Source organism: Corvus hawaiiensis, chromosome 6 (genome assembly GCF_020740725.1).
Source record: "Corvus hawaiiensis isolate bCorHaw1 chromosome 6, bCorHaw1.pri.cur, whole genome shotgun sequence".
NCBI classification, from domain to species: Eukaryota; Metazoa; Chordata; class Aves; order Passeriformes; family Corvidae; genus Corvus; species Corvus hawaiiensis.
The window spans coordinates 36,515,070-36,529,695 of NC_063218.1; the positions used below are offsets into that span (position 1 = coordinate 36,515,070).

Genomic DNA, 14,626 nt, shown 5'->3' on the forward strand with positions numbered 1-14,626 from the left:
TCTCATATCTCCTAGCAAACTACCCTGCTCAGCTCCTACCACATTGTCCCTGTCCAGCAAAGACACTAAAAATTTCCTTCTGTAAATCTACCTCTTCAGCCTTCAGTGTCCTTCCCATGCCCCCATGATTTCAGGGCTAGCCTTGAGGGGAAAGGAAACCAAGCAACTGCACCAGAGGCACTAAACTGAATGCCCCATGCTTGCTGTCTGCACTCCAGGCTGTTGAATTCAGTCATCCTTGACTGCCTTTATTCTCTTGACAGGATGCAGCAAAGACTACGAGACTTGACATGAGAGGCCTGGAAGCCATGGCCCAGCAACCTTGAAGCAGCCCTGAAGCAGCCAGAGAGAGTAGCCAAAGGGACAGATGGAGAGTCCAGGATTAAAAATAAATCATGCTGTAGGGAAAGGAAGAGGCATGTGCAATTTGGAAAGTCCAGAGCAGTAATTCTGTTGCATTAATCCTGCATTTATGCTGTCAGTCCTTCTCACTCCTTTCTCTGAATCCCCAAAGGTCACACTCCACAGGATCTAGTTTCCTATGCATGTCCTTCCCCTCTTCTGCCCTCTAAAAATACCCTAACCAAGTCCTTCCCAGAAACAAAGAGCTGCCCAGGTTTCATGTCCCCTAATTTCAAATCCTTAGCCTCGATTCCCTATACTGGGTCAGGCTTAAGTTAGAAAAGGGCTGCCTTTAGAAAACTGGCAAAACACTTGTGACCAGATGCAATTCAGGTTTACCAGTTTTCAACAGCTAGATAACCTGGCCCTAATTTTGTAATCCTAATTTCTACCACCAATTTTACTTTGATTATTGATGCCATCAAATAAAACTAAAAATTGCTCGAAGTATTTGGCACTATTCGGACTTCTCTTTTTTGCACTGAAAGAAGCCAGTGCACTAGCAGAGCAGGAGTGAGTTGGAAGAAAAAGGCAAGAGATCCTGCTTCTCCTGTACTTAATAGGGGGCCAGTTCCAGGGCAGAAAATAAAACAAATGTATGCTTCAAAATGAATGGGACACCTAGTACCCTCCAGCTCCTTTCCCTACAGTAACAGAGAAAAAATTCTGGAACATTTTCCTGAACAGGGAAGCAAAATCTTGCACATAACACTAACTTCAGGATTTTGTTTGTACAGGTGTGGGACATACGAATACACCAAATTCCCTTCTCCGGAGCAGTATATCTCTTTTAGCTATCCACTCCCTTTCACTCACCCTAACCAGCGTGTGCAATTTATGTGAGAGCAACTTATTAGAAAAGAGTTGTTAGCCTGGGATATTAGTTGATTGCTACAGTTAAGCTTGTGTGCATATATTGATTCTATCTCCTGGTTTTGGTTACTGGTTCATACAAATTTTCTGAAACTTACATTTTTCTGGAAAATTTTTTTCCAGGTGGGGGTCTTTGGCTAAGAAAGAAAGAAAGAAAGAAACTGGTTCAGGTGATTTTGAGAATAAGGAAGGTGAAATATATACTTATCCAATTATTAAAGTGCTTGATCTTATATTAAAGGACTTACGCTCCAAAATAAAGAGGAGCAGAAAACTGAAACAACACAACAACAGAAGAAACAAAAAGAGAGGGTCTGATGCATAAGTACATTGCAAGTATTCAATGTGGTTTCATGTCTCTTATTCAAAAGCTATTATATTCTGCTCATTTGGCCTAGAATGTGGCCCCTCTTGCTTGACTTCTATAAACACATCAAAAGGTACTTCTAGAGCTCCTGTGCCCCTGCAGCATCCACTGGAGCCAAAGAGAGATGAAAATGCTCAAAAATTCTGAGAATTGTGTTCACGTTTATTTAGATGCCTACCTTACAGGCCCACAATTGAAAATGTTGATTCCAAGTTTAAAATGTTGGCCTCATTACTTAACTGGTACGTTGATGAATTGTGAAGACATCTTAGGTAAGAGAAGGGACACAGAGTCCCCTAAGGATAAAATATTGCCCTTTTTAAGCAAATGGAAGATTTGCCATGGGCCCAAGAGAGCCAGCGTCAGCCACAAAATGCTACCCTGGAGAAAGCTGAAAAACTTATTAACACAGTTCAAGTTACTTTTATTAATACTTTTTTGGCTGTCACAACTGAATTTGCTGCTTTTCTGTAATTAGTAAATGTTGTTTTAAGAAGCGTTGTAATAACAGGATGTCATCATAATTACTACAGTTTACATTACAATTGTAAATACAACACTAAAATAAATTTACCCCAAATTTTTGCTCTCAAAATAGTCTTTTGTTTCATGGCAATTCACAAAAATAAACTGAAAAATATTAAAAATCTATTACATATCACTGAAAATTACCTGTGGTTTTATCACTATCATATATTCATGGATAAAGACTTTGCATACATAATACACATAAGAAATATACACTAGAAAGCAGAGGTTTGCTTCCTTCCTTTCCATTCCAATATACTCTCCACTTACCCGTCCTCTAGGCCTGTTCTTTCGTTTTGGAATATCTTCTTCCAAGTCTTCTTCCTCATTCACTTCATCTGCATTTTCATCATTTTCTAAAACCCTCTGTGGTTGAACAATAAACAGGAATGGTTAGAAGAAAAAAGGACACATACAACCAGCTACTGTTTACCAAAGTGACTGTGGGTTATTACAGTTGATACAAAGCCAAATCAGATCCCAGTACCCCTGCTTCTCTCTACTAAAGCAAAATCTGTTTTCTTTTCCACCCTAATATCTCCAGGGAATTCCTACTAAAAAATACCACTGGTATAAGTCAGCTATGATAAAAAGGTCCCTAAGAAAAAATAGTGGCATCACTGAGCACCAATATTCCAAGACAACACAAGTATTAGTATGCAAAATGCAGGCCCTGTCTGGGAATTTGTTTGACTTGGTTTTTTATTTTCATTTGTTGCAACCTAAATTGTTTTGTTTTCTTCTAATGTTGAGCGTGCACTTCAAGAATACAAAAATCAGTGGTTTTCTCCTTGGTAGCTCACAATCTTCTTTCTTTAGCAAAAATAGAGAAAATTCCTCCATACATTCCAGAATGGATCTAGAAAGCCATGTCTTTCAGGGCTTGCACCACAGGTACAACTCTAATCTGGAAGCAGGAGGTTTGTTGCATGAGAATGGTGAGGAATTACACGTCTCATTGAGGTTAACAGCACCAACAGCAATAATTCATTCAACTAATTATTTATTAGGAACAATACTTCATCAGCTCACATAACTGTGAGATGCCTGGGCCAGGGAATTTCAATCCTTTTAACTCTATCTTTTGAAAGGTAACCTCTATAGAACCAAACGCAGGCTGGCTGTCCTGCATGAAAACATGCACAAGTCAGACATCACACGAAAAAAGGCCAGACAAATCATCACAACACTAATGTGGGAAGAAGTCCCATTGAAATTTCCCCAACTCTTGGCATGTCTGCTAGAAATACAGAAATTGGTCCGAGCCACTCCTGCCATTTATGGTGCTGGGCCATTTTGCAAGGGACTGATCTGGAATCACTAACTTACCTTTGCCATGCCAACATTCATTTAAACTACAGCCACGATGCAGATTCAAATCAGTGACATTAAACTGATGGGAAGGTTTTCAGTCTTACTCTATTTGCCCCTTCTCTCTAATTTCTACTTAAAAGCTATCTGAGAGCCAGCAGAGGGAGAACAGGAGCAAATCAGTTTCTTTCTCTTCTTTCAACATACCTCAAGCACCAAATTCTGAATTTGTGGGAAAGAATACAACAGAAATTTCACATTTCAAAAAGCCTGTATTTAGAAGACCAGTTACAAAAGTTTATTCTTATTTTATCAGCTAAATTTCCATGACTAATACTGGTCAGTGCATTACAAACAAGTTGTAGCACATGACAGAGGATCAAGTCTTCATCTAATTTTTGCTCCTTCTATTTTTGAATATGAGGAGGTTATTAATGACCTCCAACTATCATGAAATACAAATTCACATAATACTGGAGTACTAAATACTAGAGGGTGTAAAAGTTAAGCAGGTTCCAGTTCTGCACACATAAAATGTTTCTTCAAAATTCATACAACTGCATACATTAATTGACTTCATCTTAGGACTGAAGTGCTTGAAAAATATTGTACATAAGGAGACTGTAAGAAATGTAAGGATGTATGTAAGAACATAAGCAAACTTACTGACATGAGTCTGTATTTTTACATTGTTTCGTATCTTAAAGTATCTCAAAAAAAACCCCAAAACAGGGGCAACCACATTGTATGTGGGAGGGAAAGGAGCTAATTTACAACAATGATACTACACAAGAATTAAGAGAAATATTACAAACCACTTTCTTCCTTTAAAATTGAAGCACCAATTTAGGAAATAGATAATATGTAACCAAGTGTGAATTTGGTGACACTGCCAGAGTAATGACTTTAATCCTTGATAGAAGGGGCATAACCTTTCTGCTGCATGGTCAGAAGGCTACTCTAACTCTTCTCCATCAAACAATGGAGACACACATTCAATACCAATTTACCATAGGGCAAAATCATCAACCCTGTTTCATACCAACTGTAGAGCAGGGTCCAATGCCTGCATCTATTTAGCAGGGGAGCCCTTAGATGTTTTAGCAGAGTAACTTTTCTTTTCCTATTATGTTTTTCTAAAACAGTTTCCCAACCCTATGTGCTTTGGTGCAGCCAAGCACCAGGTTATCTTCTCCTGACAGACACGATGAATTTGGGAGGGTGGCAAGTGGCTGGGACTGAGGTGGGAATTACAATTATGTGTATCCCACCTGCTCACTCTCAGCACTCTTGAGGCTGGGCCTTTTAGAGCTACAGCACAGACAAGTATGCAAAGGAACGAAAGAGAGATTTGCATTCTCTTATTTGTCGTACTGATAAAGGCACTGACTGTGATTTTGATCTGGTACAGTCTAGCTGCCAGGTGCCAAAGTACACACTGAAAGCTGCCTACTAGTGAAGGCTTTGGCAATCATTGTTCTACAGACTGAATCCAGATAAGCTGTGCTTGCATAAAATAAAGCAGCAAGACATGCCTTTTGCATCTGTTCTGAGGAAACCAGCATCCAGGTGACAGGTCACAGCTACAGCAGTTTAGCTGAAAATTTGTTCTATTTTTTTGCACCCCCTCCCTGCTCTGCAAAGCCTGGATTTATGTCAGTTCCAACATCTCTGAAGTCTCTTTCCTCTGACTGCTGCTGGGGATAATTTGGGAGCTCAGATCACACAGCAACATTCAAAGGCACTTGTCAATTTCATAAGGATGCTGCACCGTGACTTCTGGTGACCTCGGAAGCAAGTAAAAACAGACCTTTAGCAAGAGCTCTCAGCTTCATAGACCCAGATTTACTACTGAAAAAGCAAACACAGAGCAGTTCTAATGCAAAGCTTTTCCCCAATCCATGAGCATGGGATGCTTCCTCCTTGATGGGGCTCTTTTACCTGTGCAACTGGGAGTGGGAAACCAAATTTTGCTGCCTTTACCTGTGTGAAATTTCTAACAAATAGAGCAGTAGAACTGAACTCCAGGTAATACAGATTTGATGCCTATGTTTTTCTGTTTCATTTGGCATGGGACTGACCCCTCAAATTTTTACTACTTTTAGATATAGATGCAACATTTTGTATCTCAGCCAAAATTACCAAGTTTGACACATTGCTAATAATTCTCACTAACAATCCCTAAAAAGACTCATGGCACAACGGTGTTTTAGCATCACCAAAGATGTGCTGCTGTGGGAGAGGCCCACTTTCCTAGTGATTTAAGATGTTTTAAAAGTGACATGGACTTACAGAAGAACCCTTTATATTAGCAGAATTGCTTCTATAACAGACCTATAATTGTATTTTGGCTTTTAATTGTTGAAGGATGAAATAGAATCTTGACAAATAACTTTCAAACCATAATGCATGTGAAGAGGCAATATTTCTCATACTGCATCACTTATAATAACTGAGATATTTAAAATTACAATTTTTTAAGTGGTTTTTCTTGTATACTTCCAGAAGGCTACCTACTATTAAAAAAAAAAACACCAAAACACAAACAAAAAAACAGGTAAGGCAATGACGTGTTTTTGTCCATGGCAGACGTGAATCCAATTTGAAATCCATGTCCAAACTCACTTCAAATATGAGTCACTAAAATTCAGTTTATAGTTGGGATCCACCTCAGCTTCTCAGATTTTTACGTAATTATCTCATAGTGCTGCAAAATAAATTCCAACACAGGACCTGTGCAGAACACAGTCAAACAACAGAGATTCTTGTGACAGGAGAAGCATGTGAGATACTGACATCATTTTGAGCATCACAGTGTAGCACAAAGGTTTGATAACATTTTGGCAGTAGAATGACACAGCTATCAACAGATGCACTGTTCTGCCACAGGACAAAAGACTCCTAGACTTAGAGACAAATTGTAAAATCCAGCCCTGATGTCAGGGCATGGGGCTCTCCTTTACCTGGATTTCTTGTATAGTGTCTTCCTCTTTAGTGTCTGTTTTTTTCTCTATTCCCTCTCCACGCAGCAAGGCTTCCAGAGTTGTACTTTCTGAGGTGAACCCATCTTTTTTCAGAGGCAGATCAACTTCTGAAAAACAAAACACACTCACTGTGTGTCTTCCCCAAAGAGCTAACAGGAAGAAGGACAGAGATGTCAAGCAGATGATGAACAGACTTTCAAACTTGTTTCTGTCTTAAAGGAGAGCTCTTCAAGTTCATTTAACCACTAAGGAACTCCATATATGATTAATTTCTATCTTACTGAAAACCTGGTATCTTTTCAATTGCCGTGCTTGCTTGCAGAAAAAAACGCTGGATATATTTTATCAGGAGGAAATAAATGGGGGAAAAATCCTTCTCCTTTGCGTAAACTCTCTTTGCTTCAAATAAAGAACAAAAACAGGACTTCTTAAGATACCGAAATAACAAATATGAAGAATCTGATCTCCTGAAGAAGAAAAGTAGCTTAATGCAATTTAGCATTGGCACAGTTTAAATAGTACAGCTTCAATCCTCATTCTCCTACACCAGGGCATGTTCCACATGTGGGAAAACAGAAAGCTTGTGTGGGGGGCCAACGCTGAGACCTTATGTTGAAAAAAAAAAGGGACATGTCTTGAATTTTCATGTAATGTTGACTAGATGAAATCTCCACTTGGCTCCAGCTGGCCAATACCAGCAAAGAAACACAGTTATGAGTGCAGAATCTTACCTATAAAATGGGATGACGCTCAGTCACTGCAGGAAGAGCCACAGGCTGGCTCAGGAACAGGCTGGGGACAGAGCTCCAAAGACAGTATGGATTTATGAGGAAGTTTGATGCAACTTGCTGGAGAAGTGAAGGAACAGAGCCTGATTCCCCTTTCAAATGCTGCTACTAGATTATGAGGCAGTGCAGCAGACAGGCAAACACAGCACGTTAACTTTAGCAAGATGTTAAAATATACCTGGGCAATAATCCAGTTTTCCTTGTAGATCCTAGCCTCTATGCCACTCATACAGGGGCTCATTTAGAGCAACCCTATGGCAGGGAAACATCCTGCACATGTCTTTACCTGACAGTGCCAGGTATGGATTTCTTAAGTACTCCTTCCCTTCTAAAATGAATTCCTTTCTCTAGACCAGTATATTTAAAAGTAATAAATATACAAGAACGACGCTTACAAATCAGCATCTGGTGTCTGTATTTCAGAGTCCTGTCTACTTCTTATGCTTTAGAATTGTGTTTTGTTCCTCAGTCTGCCTGAAGCTCCCTGCGTTTCTATCACCATGATTTGTAAATTCTGCAGGGCAGAAATTCATGTGTTTTTAAAGTCCCAAATCACTCCTGAAAAACAAATAATGAATGAGTACTTGCACCTGGGACAGTAAAGTATAATCTGCTTCTTGGGGTCAGTTGTGTCCAACTTTAAGCTAGCAAATGATTCAGGGTCTCCAATCAGTACTTCCACAGCATGCTTACTCTGGTCTTCTGAAGTGAGAGAGCATTGCTTAGCCAATAACCACAGAAAATCCAGCAAAAATTCCAGGAAAAGCTATTCTATTCATGGAGGGAAAGGCTGGGTACAAACCATGCAGAAAAATCAAACCACTGGGATTTTAAAGGAAACTCCCAGAACAACCCACACAATGGATTGGGGTCAACTGTGAATTGATCCCCCTTCTCATCACAAGGAGCTCTATTCAATCAGGCCTCTGTTTTCACCATTAAGTTTGGCATACCCACCCCATTATGGCCCCGTCCCCAACTTCTCCCTTGCTTGAGCTATAAAAAAGACAGAAGAGTCAAAAGAGAGTCCCACAGATTGAATTTCCCTGTATGAACTCCTAGTACCTCCCTCTGGATCCAGACATTTCAATAGAAAGAAGGGATTTTTGACTTGATTTATGTGCAAATCCCAACACTTGGATCTGAAGTCATGAAGAAACCTCCATAATCATCTCTGGATTTGGGCTTGGCTTGGGTTCAAAGTCCTGTGCTTGGGTGCAAAAGGGCATTTGCTCTGTATTTAGAACCTTGTGGGACTGCAAAACCCAAGGGGTCATCATACATTCAGCAAGCAAAGAAGCTTCAAGGAAGCTCAAGGGCATTGGAAACAAACATGTCTTCACTGTGACAAGCTATGTATGTCTCTGGATACCAATACATTCAGCAAATGAATGCATTAGAAAAGGAAATGAGCAAGGAAAGGATGAGGGATAAGTAGAACATATATGAAGGTAGAACTACTCCCCATTTGTTCCAGATATATCGAACATGAAGTTTGAAAAGAGGAAAAGGTAGGTTTTAAGGTCAAAACAGGCAGCTGTCTTTAATAGGCATGTTTGTTCTGTGTGGCACTGCTACTTCCCAACAACAACACTCCAGGAGGACTTTTCATCCAAAACTCTCAGAGCATTTCCTAATTACTAAATTTAACATTCCACTGACAAGGCGTTGTAAGGTAATATTTTTATTCACACTTTACTGATGGGGAGACTGAGTCACCAAGAAGTTACGTTAGTGAGCTGGGAATCCAGTGAAAATAAACCCAGTGTCTGTCTCCCATTTGCTCACTAAGCTGACTGCCATTCAACTCCTTCACTTTCTTCTCCACTGGTAGCTTCTATGAACCCACTTTAATTCTTAAATAGCTCTAAAAAGGGGGAAATGGCATACTCTGTCTTATCTGGAATGTAGAGTTTACAGTATAAAAACTTCAGAGGTCCAAAGACAACCCCTTGTAATGAATTCAATCACTGTCATTAATTCAATCCTTCCTGGAAGATGGCTAGTCTGTAAAGGATACAATAATAAAGACAGGAAATTATGTTTCCAAACAAGTTTTTGAATCCCCAGAGATGAAAGTCTTCAAAAATCTAAAAGATAGTTCAGTTCACCTACAGAAATAGTTAAACACTATAAGGGATCATTAAATTCATTTCACTAAATCCCTTATTTTCTCTTTCCTATTTAACTATCCATGATTTTCCCACAAAAGCAAAAAAAGTATCTTTTCTCTTATGCCAGTACCCTAAAGAAAACTGAGGAGCCAACTCAAAAACTGAAATGTAGTTTTCATGTGAAAGATCAAGGCCTTCCCCAGACTATGAGAACTGCTGTTTGGAAGTAAGGTGCGGTCTGTTCCACTCACTGTCCTGCTTATAAAGGTGCCAGCCAGTGCCTGAAGCTTCAAACAAGGCCAGAGGGAGACTCTTCTGGGTTTAAGGAATTAAGCTGTGACCCCGTGCTTGCCTCTGCTATGATATTGGTCACGCTACACTGTGCAGTCACCTCACATGTTGCAGAAGAAGCTGTCAATGTCTGTCACGAGAGAAATGCAAAAAACTTACCTACCCTAATACTGCATTGCATCCTGAGAGATAAATGCAGCATCCCTTCCAGTTATCTTGAATCTGGCTCTTGTGAAAATACACAGAACAGCCCAGCCCTTTCTGAATTTTGATACACTTTTACCCATGATGTTTTCCCACCCGATTGAGTTCAACAGTTAAACTATGGTTTGAAAGAAGGAGTGTTTCACTTTATTTATTGCCAGCCCCCTTGTTCTTTCTGGGGAAAATAGAAGTTCTTGACCAAAATGTTTGTAATTTCTTTTTATTCCTCTCCTTTCAAGGATAAACTGTCACAATCTTTTCTGTTATTCTGCTGTGGGAAGCTTTCCATATGGTCCTGACAAACCTCTCTGAACTTCCTTTTATTATACACCAGTCTTCCCAAGATGGACCTGTACTGCATCTGGTATTCTCAGACGAAACCACATCCCCCATTTAAACAAATTAATTACAATATTCTTTAGATTACTCCTCAGGCTGTGTCTTTCAATGTCCAAGTTACTTACTAAGCAGAAGAATTAGGAATCTTGCAATGGGGACAAGAACTTCCCATAAGGAATACATTCAAACACACAGGTACCATATTAAAATGCCCATCCCTCTGCCCACGCCCCAAGCACATTCATATCTCCCCAAGGTGCTTTGCACAGACCTTCCCAGACATGATTGCTCTAAATAACTTCATATTATGTGCAAATCTTTGTAGTTGACAAGGTATTCCCACTCTGCAGCTTGTTCATTACTGTATTACACACCAGTGGACCAAGCACTAAACCTTGATGCACCAGCTGTAAGCCTTAATCTATAATGAAAGTTCTTTCTTCCACTATCTTTTATTCTAAAAGTGTTGATCCAAGACAATTCTTTGTTTCTCTTTGGAGACATACCAAAGGTCTTCAGAAAGTTTAGGAAAATTGTCAACCTGCCTACCTATTAGTTCTTTACATATCATGTAAAGAATTTTAAGAAAGTAGTGAGGCATGCTTTTCCTTGGTAGGAAAAAATGTAGTTGGTTAGAACCTCCTATATCATCATTTCCCAGGTGCTTTACTGCTTATATCTAATAACTGTTTCAATCAATTTCTCAGATGTTCATGTAGAATTTATGTGTCTTTAAATCTTTGAATCACATCCAAATACTTTTTAAATATACGTAATAGCATTTGCTACCCATTAATTTTTCTAAATTCTTTGTAATTTCTGTTTTGTATCACAAGCTCTTCTTCAAACATTACAATTTCAGAGAACATAATCTTTATTACAAGTAATAACTACCAGTAAAGGCACTATAATTAAAAGCTTACTCTTTTGTATGAAAATTTTAAGAAGGTTTGTAGATAAATTTCCTTTTGATTAGTACCACAAACATAACAGCACATGGTTAATGTAGCAGATACAAGAACTAGTTAGAACTATACAAAATGGAAATGTCAAATCACCAAAAATCATCAATGAAAAATAAATTGTTATTTAAGAATTCTTCCTGTTTTAGTAAACCACAGTAGTCTTGGTGTCACAGCTAAATATTGTGCATATATTATAATTCAAATATGTGTGTGTGCATATAATTAAAATTTATGTTTCTTAACTTGGCAGAGTCCCTTTCATAGTGATTAAATTAACATGGTTATTTCTGCTTACCAGCCCAGTGCAGCAACCTCTCTATTTATTAAGGTCCTGAGATTGCAGTGGTAGAATCTGAACTAGCACCCATGCCAGTGTCATTCTTGTATCTGTTTTCTATTGAACTGCTGCCTCCAAAAGAAGCACATTTTCACAAATCCCACAAAATGGTGGGCTTTTTCAAGTTTTGATTTGCCAAAATAGCAAAATAGCTGCAAATCCCTGTCCTTAAATAAGCTACATTTGGTTTACAACGCATTGAGAGCTAAGCAACTTTTCAGTGTCTCTTTGAAACATAAATTTAAAACAATAATCCCTTTTTCTATACAGTGCAATGTATTTGTTTTACAATGGATCATTTCCATCTCCACAGTAGCAGCTGCCACCCAAACCATCATCTCTGTGCACTCGTAAGCAGCTCCATTTCCAGTTCTAATTGGGAACAGAGATACTTATTGGGTGAGTTCCAGCATGATCTATCACGCCAGAGACAGCTACTATGCAAACCAAAGCAATCCAGCTTCCAAAAACCCTCTTAGACAAACACTGACTTTGCACATAGATTCTTGCTTTTTTGTTTCTTGGTGCCGTTTTTTTGGAACATAAAAAGAGCCAGAGGAAACTATATGTTAAGAGTCCAAGAAGAGTTGTTTAGGATGGATAAATCCAAGGATATTACCTTAATAACCACAACCTCTTTAAAATCATATAGGTGGTCTAAAAAAGCTACCTAATTCACAGCAAACAGAACTACTGCTGAGTGAATGCAGCCACTAAGCTCATTAAGAGGATGTGGCAGGATGTGTCTGAAAGTGCAGTGCAGTGGCTCAGCAAGCAATTAAATCCCATGACAGTTTAAAATGAGAATCTATCAGTGTCACAAGAGTGTGAAGCCTCAGCATCTCTGTTGTTCCCACCCCCAGCGTTTTATTTATTATGGCGTATTAGGAACATGGAAAGTCAAAAAGATTATAATGAAATATGCCATATAAAAACCAGATTAAGCCTGCTCTTCTTTGGGGAAATATGCAGAGAGAGAAGCTGTCTGTTAGCTGTCGAGTTTGCAAAAGATACCATCTTTTGGGATGGTGCTCTCTGCCAGCAGACAGAGTGCCCCAGGGGAAATGGTGGTGAAAACCCAGACAAGCAGCATCCATCCATCCATCATACGCTCATCTCCACATCTCCAAGGCACAAATATAGTGTTAGAGTGCAAAGGGTGGGGGCAGGGGGATGGAATCCTTTAAGAAAGAATGGGGAGACAATGCCTTACATGAATAGCTGCATTTCGTAGCTTTTCTGTGCATGCACAACCAGACTCTCCTTAGCTTGCTTGCTTGCTTGCTTGTTGTGTTCATGGCCAGTATGGTGACTTGCTAGCATCCTTGGAACTGATACATTCACAGCAGTGACCAGAACCAGGTGTACTAAAGGCAGGGCTCTGCCTCTGCCAGCACAGCGCAGCATGGACCTTCACTCCTCCTGCAGATCCGGATCTCCAAAACCCTTCTTTCACTACGCCACATCCTGCTCTCCCAGGGGTAGATGCTCATGTTATTGCTATTATGATTTAATGCTATCCCACTCTTTAATGCCCCTGCTATCCCACCCTTTTCTCCCAACTCTACTTCAATTCAGCACCCATCTGCAGCAAACTTGTCACTGCCAGTTCTACACATACATGGTCCACAGAACCTCCTGCCTGCCCAGCCCTGGGCCTCCCCTGGGACAGATTCCTGATAACACAGACTCTCACAATGAGTCCATAAAGCCAAACAAATGTCCCTAGAGAGTAGTAAACATCAAATTCACTTTTTTTTAAATCCAAGCTGCAATATAGCCATGCTATACTAGAGGTTGTAAGGCTACTCCAGTAATTCTTTGTCTTCCCCACAAATCCCACTCTAGATCTCATGTATATTATTGCACTCTCAAGGTAAACTGGGCTGTGGTGAGAACAATAATCCAGCCAAAGACAATGTTAAACCACTTCTAGAAACGAGACCATTTGAAAACATGAGAGTATTTGTTTCCACAGAAAGAAACCATTTTGAGTGGAAAAATAGTTTGGGGGACTCTCTGTCCTATAAAGCTCTGAATTTATCTTAGCAAATGTTTGAAATTTTAGGCACTACTGAGGCTTGCTCTAGGGAGCACAGGGAGACTGGAAAATCCCAATGTGTCCCTAGCACCTCCTCCTGGAAAGCTGCTAGTCTTATGACTCGGTTGGGGTAGGGCAGAGGGTAGAGGGAGAAAGTGAAGACAGAGGAGAGATGAAGATCTGATATGGGTGGGACTGTACACTTCCAGTCTTTAGCCTGGGCATAAGTGCAGAAATATCAGAGGACAACTTTAAGACTGGGATTCAATGGAAAGCTTCTATCAGCCCCTAGTTAAAACACATCCTAGGAGGCTACAAGACAACAGAAGGGAGAAATAGGGCTGCAGAAAATTGCAGAGGCCCTTAAACATACAGCTAAGCATTGTTTAGTTTAACCCAATAACAAAATGTGGACTTTACCAGCAGCTGTATTTCTCTGGCAGACTAGAATGCCCCTATAAAATCTCTCTCAAAAAAACCCAAAAACAAAACAAAACAGTCTTCTTGTCAGTTGTCTCTTGGAAGTTTTCTGCAGATTTATTTCTCAGCACAGATATAAATCATTGTCACATATAATAAGCTGTACCTGCTTCTCAAAGACTGCCAAATTACAATATCAGACTAAATGCTGGATCAAGTAACTACCCTCAGGGCTGAAATCGTCTCCATTCAGAAATATCTCCATTCAGTAGCAATTTTCTAGCACTCATTTGTGTTCTGGTCACTCTTGCATTTGTGTTCTAGATGGGCTCACACTGCACCAGGACTTCTGCAGCAACACTGTAGGCACTATCAAGGGACAGAGGCAAGATAACTGCTGCAATTTAAAGAAAATTATTAAGTAAAAAAGCCTATTCCTTTGGGCTTTGTGTCACCCTAACAGGGTTTCTGGTCTGTTGGGAGTAAAAGAATAACTTGGGGTATCTATCTGCAAATGGCCACATAGAATCACTCACACAGATAGATGATGGGCATTTTGACCCCTTCAAAGCCCCAGAATTAAATAATTAACCAGACAGTTATGAGCTAACACCAGTCCCCTCCTCCCCACAGGTGGGATAGTCATGTCCACATTGCACACT

General features: G+C 39.7%; 1 protein-coding gene across 10 annotated transcripts in view; it reads right to left on the minus strand.

Annotated features, from left to right (window-relative positions):
- The window catches only part of DPF3 (double PHD fingers 3), a 169,235-nt gene that overhangs the window by 66,582 nt on the left and 88,027 nt on the right, over positions 1-14,626 (minus strand). For 7 of the 10 annotated variants that reach the window (XR_007204090.1, XR_007204089.1, XR_007204091.1 and 4 more), the window contains exons 4-6: positions 6,445-6,572; positions 2,441-2,536; positions 1,374-1,412 (exon numbers count right to left, since the gene is read on the minus strand). Coding sequence is in view for 5 of the 10 variants with exons in the window: in XM_048305732.1 (XP_048161689.1) it covers positions 1,374-1,412; positions 2,441-2,536; positions 6,445-6,572 (263 nt within the window). In the remaining 5 variants the exon portion in view is untranslated. The remainder of the gene's footprint in view (positions 1-1,373; positions 1,413-2,440; positions 2,537-6,444; positions 6,573-14,626) is intronic. The other 3 variants (XR_007204092.1, XM_048305733.1, XM_048305731.1) reach the window with 1 other exon arrangement.